Genomic DNA, 20,708 nt, shown 5'->3' with positions numbered 1-20,708 from the left:
TGACTAAAGGGAAAAACTTCAGTGTTGAATACAGAAGAAAAGCTGTAGAATTGTCAGATCAATTAAGTAGTCAGATATGCTGGTCTGATGAACTATTCCCTTGGATACTAGTGGACAAAAACTCAATAGTTTTCCCTGTGAACATGTGAAAAATAGGAGCATATTATCAAATGAGTAAAATGTTATGGAAAGCCATATTCATGCATTAGTTATCAGTATTTTTGCTACCAGACTGGATGAATGAATTGCACAGGTTTTAAAAGAAATTTACTGGCCATTCAATTCCACTAAATTTTTTTCAACAGCCTAGATGGTAGGCAGCAAAGTAAGCTTACTGATGTCAACATAAAAAGGTACATTGAAGAACAGGATTAGAAGTCTTCATGAATTTCAACCAATTGAACACAGATTTTGATACAAAAATGTAATCTGATTAGAAGAGAAGATATGATACAGGAAATCACAAGTAGGAACAAATACCAGAATTTTGTTTTAAAACAAATAAATTGATGGGATACATAAAAAACAAAATATCCAGCAAATCACTCCACTTCTGGAGTGATTTGCATCATACAGTGAGGCGCATTCAAGAAAACTGTGGGCGAAATGAGGGTCCATATGAGCATGTTAGAAATGACAAGCAGCTTGAAAGTATGACCTTTTAGGATGAACAAAATGAAACAGCCTGTAAAACCTAAATAAGGAAAATTTGAATATAAATGTGATGGCAATCATAAAATAAGAAAGTACTCTCACGAAATTCATCAGTTTGCTGTGTTCTTAGTAGACAGGGTGAGAAGTAATGCATTTAAACTGCAGTGAAATATTAGACAATAAGGAAATCCTTGTAATGGTTAGTATAACATCCCACTGGGAAGATTCCCCCCAAGAAAACAAGGAATTGTTGGATTTCTTTAAGAAGAAGAAGAAGATACACAGGTGAGAAAGCAACATAGTATATTACATGTTTTTTGCTTGGATAAGAATGAAACAGATTATATTTAGTATTGTGTTCTAGTGTTGTGATTATATAATTTGCAGGGTATAAATTCTGTTTATTACACTGAAGGAGGTCCAAAGACTTATGTTTGTGTAATGAGTTTGATTGTCTGGTAACTTGCTTTGCCTTATCGCAAAGGTCTTAAGTTACTTGGTGTGTGATAGCTGCACTCTGATTTTGGAACCTAGTGCTTCTATCCAAATCTGTGGCTCTATTTCTCCATCAAAACATGTTTCTACATTAGTGGTATAAAAGAGAGGTAAGCCCAAGATTGCAGCAGACAAGAAAAGCAGGATAAAAGTGTTAACACTGGCAGGAAGAGATACACACATTCCTCCTGCACACCATAAATGCACATGGTTGAAATTACAGAGGGACAGATACTAAGGCCTACCCTTCCAAAGAAAGCAGTACTGCTTTTGACACATTCAGTCTGAGTTCACCCCTCAAATCTTTTCATGAGAAAACAGATACCTCATTTCCACTCTCACTTCCTTTCCTACATCTGCTTTCCACAGGGGATCAAGCCCATGCACCAAGTGAAATCTTGTGATAACTTTTGTTTAGCTAAACAGTACATTTCTCAATGTACTGCAGGTCACTTCTGGTCACTGTTAGCAGTTTTCAGATACAAGCACAGAAAAAACATGCAGATTATAGCTACTGAACTGTAGCTGAGCTGTATGTGGGGAAACAACAAAAGCAATTTGAAAAGGACTGCTGAAGACCTCAGCATATGAACACTATTGCGGTGCTGTGAGAAAAAAATCTCAGACGTATTTAAATAAAACAAAAAGCGAACATTGATGTGTAAAATACCTCTGCATAAAATATTGATTAGAGTGTTCCATATTTAAAAATAAATAGGAAGGATGCAAGAAAAGCTACACAATTTATTCAACAACTGAAGAAAGCCTGCTGTTGGCAAAGCCTTAAAGAGCTCCATCTGTTTCATTTAGAAGAAACAAAACCAAAAAGTGACTTGATTACAGTGTGCAAGTATCTTTACAAAGAGAAAATACTTGAGTAGCAAGAGCTTTTTCATTTTGTGTAGAAAAGGTAATGAGATGCAATAGATCAAAGTTGAAGACAAAAATTTAAATAAAATATTTAATATAAACTTCTAAATCTGATGGTGATTACTAGTAGAACAAAATGCCAGTGAAATTCTGGCTTCTTTTCATGCATTCAAATCGGGATTGAATGGTTTTGGATTCATTGTGTGCTTTAATCAAAACTAGAGTAATTAGGCTCAGTACAAGGTGGTTAATGGTCTACATTAACTTCCTTCTGGTACAAAGACCTAATATAGAGCATACAACCAGCAATATATGGATTGTTAGAAGACTTTCAGAATAAATACACTCACCCTGTAGCCCTCTCTTTGTCTTCCCTGGAAAAACATCACAACAATTTAGTGAGACAGGTGATAGTAATAGCCCACCCTGAGGCATCCAGGCTCTGTAACATCACTGTCATCATGTGAAATGTGTATGTTCTGTAATTGGAGGTTTTGGAGGTTACTAGGATAACTAGGTGCAAGGTGTTGCTTTATTGTTACCAGAGCAAATAGCCAATTCTATTCCATTTCTTGCCTGGCTACCAATGTGCCAAGGGAAAAAAAAATATTTTTATGTAAGTTGTGTAAACAGCTTTAAAATACATATCATTTTGCATATAACACATTTCCCCTCCTGCCTCAAGGCTCCTCAGTAGTTTGCAGTCAACTCACTACCTAAGTGAAGAGAGTCAAGCTGTGGTGTAATCTTCCCACTATCACCACTGCAGCCCTGAGGCCCAGTACACATGGCACTGCCACTTCTAGCCACTGGTCAGGTATCAAGATAAGAGCAAGGGCCTCAGGACTTGTCTAGTGACCAGAATCATGGGATGCTTTGCTTTGGAAATGACCTTACAGATTATCTGGTGCCAACACTCTGTCATGGGCACTCTTTTCATGAGACCGAGTGGCATAATGCCCCATCCAAACTGATCCTGAACACTGCTAATGATGGGGCATCCACAGGAAAAAAAAAAAAAAATGACAAAGAAGAAAGCCAAGGAATAATAAAAAAAAGTCAGCAAGTTACTAAATATGGCACCAAATAGACTCCTATTTAGTGTGGTCATACTAAAACTGATAGTGTCATACCTTTTTATAGTATGGCTCAAAGCAAAGGATGTCAAAAAACAAATGTTTCATTGTCTAAAACAGCAACCCAGTGTATACTGGTAAATAGAATTTAGTATCAAAACCTCCAGTATTATGCTAATTGGTATTGCAGAGGTAGTGTTGAATAACAGACTTTTTCCAACATCAATTTTTCAGAAGAGGAACCATACACTATAAAAAAACTAAGCATATTCTAAATATAATAATTCTTATCCAGGATGCCACTCCTGTTTCTCAAATTCATTAACAAAATATCTGTAAGGGATGAAAAATGTGAACTAGGGAGGTTGCTTGGAGGTTGATTTTTTTATGTCAGGGTTTATTCAAAGATTGCTCTGGTCACTACAGAAAATTAAGTCCTAACAGGATTCTTGAGGCAGTTATAACAAAAATTTTGATTGAAACTGTCTTGATATCCATATGTTATTTTTCAGGTGCACTCAGATGTAAAAAGTGGTCCTCACTCTGCTGGCATATTACTGTTAATTGTATGGTGTCATAAATGGCATTAACATAGAAAAAATATGGAGGTAAGGAAAAATTAGCTTGATTTTCCACAGTAACTGAGGAAGACTAAAAATTTCAGCCACATGTTCCAGTGTCTTCTCTGTGTGTTTTAATCACTGTATGAGCTTTTCTAGACATAATTGTTTTTCCTTTTTTTATTTTATAAGAGACTCCTAGCAACTGACAATGCTTTTAAAATTAAAAGTCAATCCTATTCATATAAAATTATTATTTTCCAATTTATCTAAAAGTAATTAAGTATGTAGTTATGCCCAGAAAGATATTAATAGAAGTTCTACATACCTTATGGGATGCATGACAGCTGGAATCACTAGTAAAAAAACCTACCACTATACCTGAAACAATGGGGATAAACTGGAATACAAAAATAATCTCATAACTACTTCAGAAGAGCAAAGATAAATTCCATACAAGCTAATTAAAGTTTTGATTGAAGAATTAACTTATCTTTTTTCAGGTGGTTCCAACTATTATTATTCACCCTCTAATTTAAACCAATCATACTTAGTATTTGCAGATGGAATACTATTGGAGAAATATGCCATTTGATTTCTCACATTAAAAAATTGAGCCACTTTGCTTATTTTAAATTACTGGGAAAAACCAATTGATTTGCTTTTCTTTCATGCAATTCATTAACTTTTATGTATTATTTTATCAAAATTTTTATGTAATGTAATTTGCAGCATGATGAAGCTTAAACATTTTTTCTGCACTCTACTGAGTGCATTTTTTCCCAAATGTTCTAACCTGAATTCCTTCCAAGGAAAGCAGGTACACTTACACATGACATGTTAATAAATATTCTCTAATAGCTCAGAAGTACATAGTGAATACATTTCCATGTATACATAAATACTGTTTATTTTCCAGCATGTTAAATTTGCACACCCTACTGTGGGAAGCCTGCCTTCAACATCCTGTCATTTACAGTGTTTCTGGCAACCAGCAGCCCACCTGCGCTGCTGCAGCTGAGCAGGGGAAAGAAAGTCAGCTCTTCACTCCTCCATGGCCAGCTACGAGTGCTTTGACTAGAGCTCAACAGAGGCATATTGTTTAAATGAACTCAGTCATTAGGGGACGTCACAGAAAAGACCTGGCTTTTGAGCTGCTTTTGTGATGACCATAAGGTCTGATTGATGTGGAACAATTATCTGATACAAAAGATGCAAGCAAGACCGAGTTTCTGTGGCTGACTCTAAGGAAGGGTGAGCACCCATAGATCACAGAATCAATTAGGTTGGAAGAGACCTACAAGATCATCGAGTCTAGACTTTGACCAATCACCATCATGTCAACTTAAACCATAACATTAAGGGCCATGTCCAGTCAATTTCTTGGACATCTCCATTGTTCTTGACTCCACCACTTCCTTGTCAGCCCATTCCAATGCTTGACAACCCTTTCCATTAAGAAATTCTTCCCAAGGTTCAACCTGAACTTCTCCTGGTACAGCTGTGTCTTCTTCTCTATCATCAACTGTCTGGGAGAACAGGCCAACCCTCACATTGCTAGAACCTCCTTTTGGGTAGAGGTAGATTTCTCAGGCCTGTTTTTAACTTGTAAATGTTTGGGAAAATACTTTTTCATGATTAACAAGAAAAACAGGACATAGTAATTAAATAATTTTGTTCTGTGCAGTTGTCCTGATAGTAACTACAAGCATCTATGTCAAGCAAAATGTGTCAAAAATAGACCAGCTTTTGCATGCTTACTGAAAACAAAATATAGAATAAAACAGGAAAAGAATACACAGGAAAATTTTTGAAAGCCCAGAGAAAGATATTATCTTATGTCTCGTAATGGCTTGAGCTGAACTGCAAGACCTTGCTCATCTTCGTATAATTTTGGTTTTCAAATGTTCAGTGTTGCAGTGCACACTTGCTTAGCCACAATATCTACTAAAGATTCCTAAAGCCCAATAATATGAGACATGATAGAGGAAACTATACAGACTCAATCTTCAGAAAGTATATTAAAAGGCTTTCATATTTATTTAGCCTCTTCTGTAAGTTTAAGTCAATATGTGCCTGATGGTAGATTCTGACTGTTGATTCATACTATCATAATGGTAAGCATTCTCATTAATGAGAAACAGACAAAATTTGGAGGAAGGATAATTTTACACATAGAGGATTCATATGGACCTTTATATAAGTGAGGATGTCGGATTAAGGGTCTCATGAATATCATCTACAACTACAAAATTCAGCGCTATGTGATGAAGTCAAAATTACTTTAAAATCAAGTTTTTTCTACCCAGTATTCACTGGTGTCACCTTACTAGCATAGGCTCATCCATATCCATGAACAACTTTGAAATTCTTTTATTAATAATAAAATAAATAAATAATTAAAATAATATATTATAACATTTAAAAAAGGAAAAAAGGTTTACTATGGAACAATATAATCCCATCATTTATTAAGATTAAAACTCTGTGATTTCTCATCCAAAACCACTGAATTACAGAGTTCTTTAGTTCAAATTACTTATATTACCAGAGAAAATCCACTCAAATAACAACAATGGTCAGTAATCGCACCTCATAGAACTGCCTCGTCCTTCTCTATCATTGATGAATTCAATACCCTCCCCCTGATGTTTTAATTAGAGGTGTCTTACTGCCTAATGGACTAAAGGTGTCCCACTATTCAATATTAAAATTCCCTACTTCACCTATCTTCAGGTTTAGATGTGTTGAGTGAGATGTTTTCTAATTTTTGAGGCTGGCCAGTTTGACAGACTTGGACTGCCTTTACCTATCTCAACTTCCAGATGTTCTCAAAACCCCTCTAACTGTCAAAACCAAATAAAATACTGTGAGGGAAGTAGGCAGCAGTTTTGCTATTTGTCCATTTGTCCAGTAGCTCTTTACAATAGATAATTCTTGTGGGAGATATCCTGTCTCACAAAAAAAAAAGGCATTACGAAGTGAGATCAACAGCACATTCTTGATGGAAAGTATCTCACACAGGAAATGCAGGAGAAAATTGAGCTTTTTCATATTAGTCTATTATGCAGTCATGTAAACTTCTATGACTTCAATATAAACCTGAAGGTATCCATTAAAATCTACTTATAATTCACTTGTAACTTTTTTATTGTTAGATCCTGAATCCTTCTTGTCTTGGAATGTGCAAGGATGTTACTGGCAAACTCTTTGCATCAGTATGATGCAAATATATCAGAACATAGGACAAAGAGTTCTTCCTATGGAATACATACTCTGTCCCAGGCATCCTTAGTGACACACACACATTAATTTGTAGTTCTGGTTCTATAATGTGGACTCCATCACACCCCAAAATAGTGTTGCTGTATTTTACCCAGTTCAAACTGACTGTTATTGACCTACTGCAGAAAAATTAGACATTTTCCATTTTGATTCTAGCAGTACAAAAGTTTCTTATTTTAAAACTTTTGCATTAATCTTCTTATATCTATAGTAAGAAATACTTTGTAATCACCTCTGCTATTTTCAGAATTGATGCAAAATAGACATACTATGCAAACTCATTATTTTCAAAATTGATGCAAAATAGACATACTATGCAAACTCATGACAGCAAAGCCAGTTACCAAAGTAAAAAGAATAAGATCTTACAGGAAATATATCATATCAGGTTTGTAATGCTGAATAATATAATATGTTTCCATGAAAACTCATAGATGTCGATGGCAATTGCAACTATTATTACTGTCACAGGTTCTAAATGTCTGTATATTGTCTTAGATTCCTCATGTCCTGTCTTCCTACTTTTAACCATTGACAAAATATGAATGAAAAATTTCTAAAGTGAATGTCACTGGTGTTAATACTGACCTGAAATGCTCTATTTACAACTAACTTAATTTTGTCTCTTCATCATTCACTGTTCTACTTGCTTCTTTAACTTTTCATTTCCTGTAATAGATCTCTTCCATTTTTTTTTCCTTTCCTCTCCAGTGGTCCCCACACATTTTGAGTTCTCTGGACAAACCTTTTGAGCTCTCACACATTTTGAGCTCTCTGAACAAACCTGTTTTGCTTTTTATTACAAGTTCCACTAATTGTGTATGATTTCTTAGACTGCCACTGCTTGTTTTCCTGTTACTAGTTATGACTAATGCTGCTCCATTTGCGTCTCTGAAATCATCAGCTGAAAGTCAGTGTTCAGTGACTTACACAATTCTTTAGATGGCATATTTTTAGAGGCCGTTTTATTTATTTCCCCATGATTCTGTTAGCTGATTCTGGAAGAAAATAGAGCCTTGAAGACTATCCACAATGCAAGAGCTATTTTCTTAAACCTGTTAAACATGCAAATAATTGTGCAACTTACAAGAATTTATCATAAGGATCTGATGGCATCTTTGTTAAAGAGAACAAAGTGTAATCTTTCTAAAATTGTGTACTTGTTACCATTTCAATTAAGTATGGCTGTGATAAAATCTGAGAAAAATAGCACCAGCTAACTGCTCACCTATTTTTCATAGTTTAGGTGTTTTTGAACAATTTTTTTTCTTCTATGCAAAATACAGTTTTGATTTCTATACACACATTGCTTTCATTTTTATCGTATTAGGAGGGAAATTAAAACAGATTATCAATCGCATAGAACCCTGAGTTGATTTTATTTTTATTAATGCTAAAACACTGAACAAAGTGCAATTAATTTCAGAAAATAAAATTAATAGCTTATTTAACTTATTTTCCAAGTAAAAAGAAATCTTACCAGTAAATCCTGGAGGACAAGCACAGCTGTAGTCTGCAACCAGGTCTAAACAAGTTGAATTGCTTTTACAGAAGCCATAAGTGCACTCATCAAAGTTGATTTCACAGTTCAGGCCTTCAAATCCTTTGAAATAAAACCAAAGAGCAATGTAATATTCAGCTATATCTGTGTTTTATTTTTCTAAAGCAATGTATTTAGGTCCCTTGTTTTCAATTTACTCTTATAAAAAACGGATCTTGAATCCTTATGGAAAGACCATTCTAAATTTTTTTCTCCTTTGTAGGAAAATGCATTTTTTCTGTCAAATATGCTTTAAAAGGAGTCAATAAATGAGAGCACAAATTTAGGATTCAGTAAGTTCATTAAGACTTAAGAACCTATGAATTATGTATCTGCTGCCATTTTGACAACATTACAGATAAAATGAAGCTGGGATTTGGACATCTGCTGTCAAAATAAAAATCAACTTTTAAAGTCTCTCTTAAAGTCAGTTCTCAAATAGTTGCTTGTCTACTTTTTTCTTTATTTGTTTTACAGAACCCCAGAATCATCAAGGTTGCAAGAGGTTTTCCAGATCATCCAGTCTAACTGGCAACCCTGCATCACCACAACCACCCCTGAACCATCTCCCCAAGTGACACATCCAGACACCTCTATAGCTCTTCCAGAGATGGTGACTTACCTCCCTGGAAAGTTATTCCAGTGTCTAACCACTCTTTCAATGATTTGTTCTTAGCTATTAATATCTAATCTGAGCCTCCACTGATACAATTTAGGCCCATTTCCTCTCATCCTTTCACTAGAGGCGTGGCAGGAGAGACAGACCCCACCTCAATAAAACCTCCTTTCAGGCAGTTACAGAGAGCAGTGAGGTTCCCCTGAACCTACTCTTCTCCAGTCTAAACAACCCCAGTTTCTTATGTCATAGTGACTTTTGGCAAACTCAGAGGTCCAACAATGTTTTTTTTTGTAGTTTAAATTACTAGAAAATCTCCTCTCTGATATCTGACATTTGATGCTCTTGTAAAGGTATTCTGATTCATGGTCATGCTACAAAATGAGTGTCATTAGTGCTGTCACAGGCCATGGCTTCAGGAAGACCATGACTAATAGTAAGCTATTGGTACCCTCAGTGCAAGCAATATTACTATAATTTCTCAAAGTGACCATGGAACCAATTTCCACTGATCCTTAAGTCGTAAAACTTGAGAATTACCCTTAATTCATTAATAATGCATTAAATAACAGTTCTTATTTGCATTTAAAGTTTAATCAGACCCATGTCTCACAGGTAACATGTAAGCCACAAAATTATCAATGTGGATGCCAAGATTTATTTTTGTATAAACTGGTCAGGCAGGCTTAAACAGCAAAATGATCTTTTCCAAGGTTAATTTTCAGCTACCTTCCAATATCTGTTTTGGCTTCTAATTTAAGCTAACTAATGACATAGACCATACTTATGAGAATTATTTGTGGCAATTTCATCTCTTGTGATGAGTTTCTGAAGTTATCACCACTAGGATGCCTGCATTAATATATACAAAACTGAAATATTGTCAGCTATGAAATCAGCTAACATGAGCCCATATTTAGAAAATAGTAGAATTTGAAGTTTGACATTTAAAAAAAATGAAAATACAGAACAGACCAGGTTATAAATTACAGCCTTTTTTTAAAGTAAAAATCAATTTAAAAATATTCATAAGGAACCCATTTGTGAAAGCATTTCAGAAATAACTGTCATTTTAAGTGCTTTAAAACATTTTAGTTTTTCTTTGACTGAATTTTTACTGAAATCACTATTTTTTTCATACATTACTACTGACAAAGACCAGTGTGCATTTTTAAATAAATAGACCACAAGTGCTGAAAATCATATTATTTTTGGCTGTGAAAGTTCTAATAGATTTTTTAATGATGGCCTATAAAAGTCATTATGACCATTGTAGCTTGCTATGTGCTATGATCAGTGAGAAATATGCATATTATTAATGAAGTTATAAATATTTTTGTAAGCTTAATGATTATATTTTCCATGGAATTCATGTACTGCTCATTTGTGTTTTCTCCACTACTTCAAACTTTGCTAAAACCATTATGTTCTGTCTGAAAAAAGGTAGGATTTAGGAGTATATCTATCTCCATTCTTAATTTGATCTTAACGATCATGGTTATTTGGGTACACATGTTGACTTGGTGGACAAAGATGCCAAGACTTTGGAAAGGAATGAACGAATTTCATAGAAAGGAAATTTTAATGACAACTTGAACATCAAGAAGATGTTTTGTAAACTGCAAACAGTTTTGAAAATCATCAAAGATAATAAAAATAAATTATTTTGAACAACTTACCTTCAGGGCAAAAACAATCATAACTGTTGACATCATTCTGACAAACAGCACCATTCAAGCAGGGAGCTGAATCACACTCATTCATTTCTGTTTCACAGTACTGGCCTGAAAAACCTGCAAATGAAGAAAGATAAGATTTGATTTTCTCTGTCATTATGTATGCTATTATCATTAAACATGTATTTCAAACGGTGTTATTTAATTAAAACCCAGAGATCTTACCATCCATATTCCCCTGGAAAAGGAAAATTTAAGTCAGAGTTTCTGCATTTTATTTACAAAGAGTGAAATTTTATTCATTTCTTATTCAATATTACAAATGCATCTTTATTGATGGAATAAAGCAATAAATGAAGCAGGAAATGCGTCCAGAATGCAAGAAGACATTCATAGCTGTAAGAAAAGAAGGTAGAGATTTTAAAGTGTTTTTTTTTTGTATTAGAGTAATTTTAGTATTTTTTATTATATAATCCCAGAACATTTTGGGTTGGACTGACTTTAAAATCTAACTAGTCTTAAGCCCTCTGCCAGGGGCACATTCCACTAAACCTTTTCTTAAATTTTGCGACATAAATATGAGAAATAGTGCATCAATTATATTCTATCCATGTTTGCCTTATTATTGTGAAGAGTGAACAAATACAGAGTACAAATATATTGAGGCATAGCAAAGATGTGCTGTGCAAGTCAGGCCTCAGGTCATGTAAATGCACAGTCCAATTATGGTGCATAAAGCTGTTTGGTTTGTTTCTGAAAGACAGAAGGTGTACATCATTAAAACAAAAACCTGAAGACTAATTCAACTTGCATAAATAAAAAGTAGCTCAGTTTTTTCATTTCTTAGAGGTACTTTGAGACACTGTACAGGGCACAGATGCTGCAGCACCAGCAGTAGGGATTGCAAGGGGGTCCTGTCAGGAGAGGAACACAGGGATAGAAATTGTTTAGTTGATCTACAAAGAAAAAAAAAAGTAATAAATTAGCTTTCATTGTAGGGAAACAGGGCAGAGTTACCCACTTGCCCTTAAGTTATATGTGCTAGATGAAGACAAGGTGAATTGGTATTTTCATAAATACCAACTAAAGGTGCAAGATTTAATCTGAAGTATGATGAAGAATTATTCTAAGGGGCATATAATGTGAACCAAGACCTATATAGTTTTATTTGTTTTAATGATACTCAATGTCGAAGAAGCTTTGTGGGAGTGGGGGGGGTTTAGAAAATTACTGACATCAATAAAATAAGCTCATACTTTATATGCTTGAAATGTAAAATTCAGATAAGAGGAAAATTAGTATAAAAAGCTGTTTTGCATGCAAGTGTATTAAAAAAAAATTGCAGGAAACACTCCTTTTGCCAGTAGTTGAGAGCATTATGACCTCTATAAAAACAAAAGTGGTTAATCATAGCTTGCAACCTACTTCAATTTATTTGTTACAGATTTTTTTTTTTAAGTTTTAACAAGTTAGAATAATTCTCTAGAAATGGGGTTCTTTTGAAATTCTTAGCTTCTAGCACCTATTACTGAGAACTAGATATCTAGCTAGAAATTAATTGAGATTGGAAACCTGACTATCTGAAATCTAGTCTAAATAAGGTTTGTTGGGTTGGTTTTGTTTTTGTTTTTTCATTATAAGGACAGAAAATTAACAAGTACAGAAGGACAGAGAACAGCACTTCATTCTTAAAAAAGGAAAAAGAAAACTTTTTCAAGCTGTTTTTTTTTTAGCCATTATGCCTATTCATAAATTATTTTTGAAAGCAATACCTTGTAGAGAGCTTCTTAAAGGAGCTACTGGGAAGCATATTAAGTCATTTTTGAAATAAATACTTAGCATTATTATAGGTCTTGCTGATAGTGTTAAAATGTTTTAGGAACTACTGCTGCCACTTCATGATCAGAAAAATGCCCACATTTTGATCCTACCATGTGAAGCAGGATGAAATGTGAGCAGTGACTCAAGAGCTGCCAGCGCTCAGCACGTCTGGCAGTGATGCTGCAACAACTCCCTGTGACGAGCTGTGACCGGGTCACCCTTTCTCGGGAGCAATGGAAATATCCAGCGGTTGCACCTGGCATTCTGGGGATTTCTGTTACAGCAGGACTAGCAGTCAAGGGCAAATATCACAGGGGCAAATACAGAGCTGCAGGTATCAGAAGCTAATTTATAAAGATTTTCATTACACAGTTTATTTCATTGATGTTTTATAAATTTATGGATTGGAATGGAAGAAATTAAAGGCATAAATAGAATCTGATTTTAATAGAATTTGGTGCATATGGTGTGAATTATCCACTCTGAAAAAGCTGAAAGGAAAATATATTGATAGAATTTTATTTCTTCTTGTCACATATTCAGCATAAAATGTCCTACGGACAGAAAATAATTTAAATGTTGTTTGTATTTTTCCTAAATTGTTTCTGTTGAGGTTGATTTATTAATATAATAAATATAATAAATATAATAAATATGATAGATATAATAAATATAATAAATATGATAAATATAATAAATATAATAAATATAATAAAATAAATATGATAAATAAAATAAAATAAATATATAATATAATATAATATAATATAATATAATATAATATAATATAATATAATATAATATAATATAATATAATATAATATAATATACTTTGATTATATTTATTTATTGCTGATCAATATACCAACAAATGTCACGTTTTTCACAAAGATCAAATAACTCACTTGACAGGCCGAAAGAACATGAGGGGAAAAAGGCTTAATTTGTGTTATTTTTAAATCAAGAATGAGTTGAGGAATACTTTTAGCTACATTATAATCCATGTATTCATACTTAATTACTTGTGATATAATAATATTCAATTAGACAACAAAAATAAAAGAAATTAGTAAAAATATTTTTGCATTTTTAATATGATACAAGTAAATCAGTTCCATAAATTCGAAAATATGAAAATAAATTTCACTGCATGTGTGCTCCAAACCTTTGTGCTCTACCCTCTTATCTCATAAGATGACTTTGACAGAGCCAACACAGTGCTCTATAAACCAGGAAAAAATTCCATTCCTTCATCCATTTAGCTCCTCTTTCCATTAGCCAATAATGAATTATATCAGAGAGATGCCTACTCCTGAATAAATATTTCCATACAGTCAAATGAAAAGGCATGTGTTCCATATATAAGTTCTTTCAAATAGTTGAGAAAACATTTATGGGAATCTTTTATGAAAAAATGTATTGATATTATTTGTGGTTTAATCTAGAGTGCCCCTTAAAAATAATATAAAATTCTATTATATGCATATAATATTCATGTGTAGAACATTACTATATTATTCTATAGAGTACTGTACTTTATCATATCATATCACAAATAATTTGAAGTTTATCATAAGTAATAGTGGGTTTATATTAGCATAAAAAGAAGGTAAACAAATTATGTTCTCCAAAAATATTTTGTTATTGCCTTCACTGAGTGGCAAATAGTTATCATCAGAGCATATAATAGATGATGCAGCTGTTACACAACTTTCCCTACACTGAAAATGCTAATACAACTGAAAGATGAATTAGAAGTATTAAATTATCTTGCTTCAATTATTGCAAGGAAGAATTCATAACTCAGAGTTTCTGGGGTCAGAACTGGAAAAACATAATTTTTTACTAAGGATATAATTTCATTATTTTTTGTCAACACTCACACTGCAGTAAATACTTTCAGCTCTCAAGCTTTATAGCTCTTTATTTGGACTTCCTCCTCAGATGAGGACAAGATCTTTATTTCCACTGGCACTTATCATAGTTTCCGTTTCTAATATAATTGTAAGATAAAAGATAAACACTGAAGAAAAGTAAGAAGATTTACTGTGAAGTAATTTTGTGAAAACAATATTGTTTGTAGGACTCTTTTACATATATGAAGTTGTTTCAAAAATAGAGTAATTTTCATAGAGTTGTAGATATTTTCTTAAAATAGATATGCAGTTATCTGAATCATAAGCATATTTAGTATGTAAAAGCCTCAATGTTATTTTCTTTCCTGTAGCCTAAAATTAAGGAATAAATCATATATAAGGAAAAATATTTTCTGTGTGTCATAAATAACTCTAGAAACTCTAGGTCAAATCTAAAAAAAATCATTTGTTATAATAGAAATATGAAATAAATATAAGTTTCTAATATTTGATACCTGAGAATGATTCCACATTCTGATTCTTAGCAGAAAGTCCTCAATGAAAGAAAAGGGAATCTGGATTACGAATATGTCAGAAAAGTGGGACACATCCTCCCCCTTAAATCTACTAGATCTAATCCTTATTCATTAATGGCAAGAAATCTTGCAATTAAATTCTATTTTTAATAATACACGTGTTTGTAAAAATGAAACAACATATGTCTAGCTTTTGTATGGATCTATTAGCTTCTACTAAATTTTACCAATACAAATGTGGTCTAGGATCATCTAGGGGTTTGAGTGCACTCTACCTCCAAGTAATAATTTTACATAGTGGTAAGACTCCTAGACATTTTTCAAGGATGAAAGCATAAAACTGAAAAATATTTTATGTTGCAATCTTTAAAGTCTCAACTCTTAAAAAGTCAAGTTAAGCCAGTTACTAAGGTAGATTATATGTGAAACTCTTGCACACAGGTTATGCATTGAAAAATAAGGCACGTTGGGAAACTGAACTATCTACACCTCAAGTAATGATGTGTGAACTCTGCTTGTTGAGATCACATTTTTTTTTATGTCTTTGTTCCAAAGGAAGATCATTTCTTTATTAAAAACCTTCTCAGAGGTTAAACAGCAGCACAGTCCCTAGAGATGGTTGGATTTTTGGCAGACAAATGCCACAGAATTTTCTATTTCAATTGCAAAATTGAAATAGAAAACAAAACAAAACAATAGAAAGGGTCTCATTAGAGAAAAGCATTGCTTTTTCAAAAATATGTAAGAGAGATGTGTCTTACAGTGAGAACCTTTTGGACCAGCTTCCCAAGGGACACAGTAGTTTCACCATCACTGGAGGTTTTCAAGAGGCAGTTGGACAGGGTGCTAGATACTCTCCCCTAGGCTCCCTTTCTAATCAAAGGTTGGACAAAGTGAACTCCTGAGGTCCCCTTCCAGCTGGGTTGTTCTATGGTTCTATAACAAAATCCAAAGCCTGCAAAACAGACTGGTAAAACGACCAGGGAAATAGAAAGCCTGTCACAGAACAGAGGACTCAGAAATTCTAGTTTGTCTGGTGTAGTGAAATGTAGGCTGAAAGGAGACATGAGGGTTTCTATTAGCTTTGTCAAAGAGGAAAATTGCCAAAAAATGTGAACAACTGTTTACGTTAAAGACTAAGTGTGGAGTTGCGTTATGTATATGTTTTATTATCCCTGTATTATGTATTGGTTTATTCCTTTGTACCCCCGTGTGCAACTTGGTTTATCCCCAGTTTTCCCGCCTTGTCCTCCCTTCCCGCCTTCCCAGTATCTATCCATCACCCTGAAAGAGGCATTTTATCCCCCCCGGGTGCCTTGTCTATCACTCGGTGCCCCTTCCCATCCATCCAGAAGCTTCTACTCAGGGCACCGGGTGATTGGGCGAGGACCTGGGGCTCCCCCCATATCCTTCCCCCATTGGACCCCACCATATCCCCCCATCCCGGAGCCACCCCCTATCCCTATCCCCATTGGTCGTTGGATACCCCTCCCTTACAGTTTATAAGCCAGTGCAAGCACCTTGTGCTTGTTCCTGTTGGCTGGCACCGTTCTAGGATGTTTGGCCCCGTTGGGCTACAATAAACTCGGACTTAGCCCCCAGCAGGATCCGCTCTTCATTTACCACCGCGAGGCTTGCTAGCGCTGCCCGGAACCCACAAAGGCACTCTCCAAACCCCAGCTGGGAGCGGCGGAGGGTGCCTCCATCGCCCACTCTCGCCCCAGAGAAGAGCTAGCCGGGGCTGAGACAAAGGGAACCGGGGCGGGAGCGCGGCAACTAAGTATCACAGGTAAAAAGTGACATTGCCACAAACAAATTTAAATTACCTAGTAGAAAACTTTATCAACAAAGAGATTCTACCAGTACACACATTCATGAGAGGTTATTCTAGAAGTACTCATCATTCTCATGAGCTTCTCAAATTTGCATATATGAATTGTGATAGCATTTAAAATTAAAGGGAGGTTATAAAATTCCTTACAAAACAATTTTCATAAGATATCATGCTAGCTTTGTATTAAGAACACATGTTAGTAGCCCAAATGTGATTTAAAAAAATTGTCAAAAAATTAAGATTACATTTATAATTGAACTATCACTACACCCAATATTATTGTCAATAAAGTCTCCCCAGTTGCTATAATCCAGCAAAAAGCAGAGAAAGAAGTTATTACCACTTAATCTAAAATCTTAAATAATCCTCTAAACAGAAGACACACTAAGTATTCTGGAGTTTAGCTGACATGTAGGGGTATTGGAGTACATGTATAGAAACAACATAATATAAGCAAAAATAAATAGTTCAACTTCAGATAATAGTGCATTTACACAGAGAGGAACAGAGATGGTACAGGAAATCACACTAGCAACATTAATTCTTGCCTTTCCACATATTGAAATCTTAATTGCTCTTTTAATATGGTTTGTGGTTATATGCATACTAGGTGCATTCAAGTATTAAGAAGGAAAAAATAGTCATGCAAGAGATATAATATAGCAAACTGTTATGCTTTTATGAAATTCCACTGACCTAGATTAATCTAGAAGAGTTAAAGAACAAATCTCATCTACCAGATGGTTCAGTGTTCTAAATCTGCATACAGATGATTTGTTTTACATCTGGCCATTAAAGGTTAGGCCATTACTATTTCCATGGGGTGAAGAAGAGAAGGGGGATATCCATAATTTATTTATCTTGTGTCTTGTAAACCACCCTGCATCTATAACAGGCTTTCATCTAATATTCTTATTTTTTTAGCCTTCAGTAGTCTGAACTTAATATAAAAAAAAAAAAGGCAGAAAATTTCAGAACAAAGAGAGAACAGCCACATTAAAATTATCTTGTACAAGTGTCAGAATTATTTGTACAGGAGATAAAGCTTTCTTGACAGCCAGTGGAAGACTGCGGAACAAATTTCAATAGGATTTAAGAACAAATATATAGCAGAGAGTACAACTATTCCATTATTTAAAAAACCAAAACAACAACACACTTGTTTGATTTGTCTTTGCAGAGAAAAATTAAGACAGACTTGAAGGTGGGTGATGCTAGTAACACAAAACATACAAAACATAGTGGGCCTGAATAGAAAACCTCTGTCCTCTGACAGGATGATTGTATAAAAAACTGTGCAAGCCGAGGCTTGCTGATTTTCCTAATGCTACAGCAGGAGATATCCCAAGCTTTTCTTTCAATCTATTCTAATTTTCTAATGCCGCATGGAATTTTTGTTTAAAGATAAAAAGCATTGGAGTGGGTTTTTTTCCATCCCTGTAAAAAAAACTTCCCTCATTTTCCCCCCTTTTTTTTCTCTTTAACCATTAGTATCTGTCTTTTTGAGCGGATGTCATTACAGCAGACAAATTTGTAAAGCCACATCAAAACCAAGGGCAAAGGAACAGCATCTGGATACCTCCCACAGATAAAAAGCTGCCATGACAGGACAAAGAGCTCTATTCCAAGATGCTAAACATACCTGCTATCACAGGTAGTACAGGGACAGCTATTGTTTCATTTATATCTCTAGGCCTGAGGAATCTCTGCTTACATTTGAGATTTTCAGGACTAACAGCTCAAGTGAAAAGAATAGCAATATTTATAGCTTAACTATATGGAAAAAATATGAATTTGTGGAAGCAGTTTTAAGAAAGTACAACAAATTTTTATATAGTCAAAATTTGCCCTGGTGAAAATGCATTAGAGGCAATATAAAAGGATTTAAGATGTTTTTACTTGTCATTCTTTCATTTGGGTTTCTGCTTTTCCTTCATATAGGGGTTATTCTTGTGTTGTTTTTTTTTTTTTTTGTAGAGATTTCTTACTCTATTTTTCTAACAGCTTTTAAACTGACATCAATACAAAATATTATTGATCAATTCACTGTAAAAGAAATGGAAAGGAGAAATGGTATTAGAAATAATAATAGTACATCTTGACTCTAATAACCAGATGGGCATTTTTCTATCAAAGAGACTAACATTCTCATGCAAGAAACTGTGACATTCTCATTGCCCAGTAGATGCACAACACGGATGCATTGTTAATTTATTTTAAATAATTCAGCAGTCCATGAACGAATTCACATATCCTTAGATTCCTAAGTCTATTAAAATTTGCTGTCCTTATAAGCAAACTATCCAGGTCAAAATTTTTACACTAGTAAAAACCCAAACAGAAGTTTAGAAATAATCTGAAGATTAACCTTAAATCTAAGTGACAAATAGATCATAGCATTTAGGCTTGAACTAAGTTGAATGTTAATTTTTGCCTCTTGCTGGCAAATTCTGCATAAATTCTACCATGTAAAGAAATAACGGAATCTCCCTAATTTTCCATAATTTATAGAGGCAAAGTTGCTGAATATGAATCCCAGTGAAACTGGTTGGATTGACACCCCTAAAATTTGATAACCATTCATCAAAATAGAAATCCTTAGTGTGACTATCAGAGGGGAAAAAGAAAGCTTAAATCATAAATGCTAGCAGACAGCAGATAATTGGGGATTTGGGTGTGTGCAAACATCTCAAGCAGAAGTCTGCAAATTTTATCTTCACTCATTGTGTGGCCTTATTGTAAACTTTGATAATACCATGACCAAATAAAGGCTGCATGTTTTGAATCCAGTAAAAATGCCATGAGAGCATCATCCATTTAATAATATGTTGAGACTGAGAGAACTGGGAATGGGAGGGGAGGGCAGTCCAAGCTTTCAGAGGGAGTTGGTGCTGAACAACAGTAGCTCCTGCAAACATGAAGTGGTGTTGAAGAGAAGAGGGGTGGTGACAAAGAAGTTGAAGATCTTGACTGGAAGAAAGGTGCTGGAAGTGTGGCAGAAACCTGGAGATCAGAGAGATATGTGGGAAAAAGAAATCCAAGGTATGCACAGGGACTGTGGCTGGTAATGCTCCAGAACGATAACTTTGAGCAACAGCTCAACATGAAGCAGCATGTCTTTCTGCCTGAGCTTCCCACAAAATCAAACCAATGCAGACATAGCACTGAAAGGGTGGGTATAAGTGGGATAACCAACTACAGTAAGAGCTCTTATCTGGATTGTTCTTAAAGAAACTTCACTATCCAGAGTGATTGTGGACAGTCATTTTCATTGTTTCCCATGACCATGGCTGGATTGGCACCAAACATGTAATTTTGAATTTCTTTGACCGGGAGAGTTGCTTTACTTACAATGGCAAAGGAGCATACTGGATAATACACTTATCTTTAGCACTCTTAGATGTGTCATTAATATACCAAATATATTTTGTTTCCTAAGTACTCAAAGATAATCCAGCTCATTATCATACCTTTCTGGTAGAGAAATATGCTGCTTTCTAGTTGCATGATTAAAATGGGAGCTTTTATTAAATAAAAAAAGATTTGACCTTAGAGCCAAAGGAATTGAACCAGTGTGATTTCTTCTCTTACAGAAGCAGGATAATAAATTCCTCTTCAATCTAGGATTTCTGTGAACTGGTGTGCCACTATGGTCAGGATAAGAAGAAAAAAAATTGGAAAATTAATATCAAAAAAATTTTAAAAATTAAGTGTCCTCTGAGGGGAGTAGCAGAGCTGTATTTAATACGAGAAATTAAATAATCATAAGTAAAAAATTCTTCTTTAGAGCATATTTTAAATGGCTTGAAAATTAGGGCAAGCTAAAGTAAAATTTAAAAAAAAATTGCTGCAAAATTCAGTACTGGGGTTGTAAAATGTTGGTATGATC

At 34.4% G+C, this 20,708-nt stretch overlaps 1 protein-coding gene across 1 annotated transcript in view; it reads right to left on the bottom strand.

Annotated features, from left to right (window-relative positions):
* LOC110468097 (protein eyes shut homolog) overlaps positions 1-20,708 on the bottom strand; it is a 597,595-nt gene that overhangs the window by 502,794 nt on the left and 74,093 nt on the right. Inside the window, exon 3 of the mRNA XM_077782364.1 lies at positions 8,421-8,543. Within this exon, the coding sequence (XP_077638490.1) occupies positions 8,421-8,543 (123 nt within the window). The remainder of the gene's footprint in view (positions 1-8,420; positions 8,544-20,708) is intronic.

This window comes from Lonchura striata, chromosome 3 (genome assembly GCF_046129695.1).
Source record: "Lonchura striata isolate bLonStr1 chromosome 3, bLonStr1.mat, whole genome shotgun sequence".
Lineage (NCBI taxonomy): Eukaryota > Metazoa > Chordata > Aves > Passeriformes > Estrildidae > Lonchura > Lonchura striata.
This window is presented reverse-complemented; position numbering and strand designations above follow the sequence as displayed.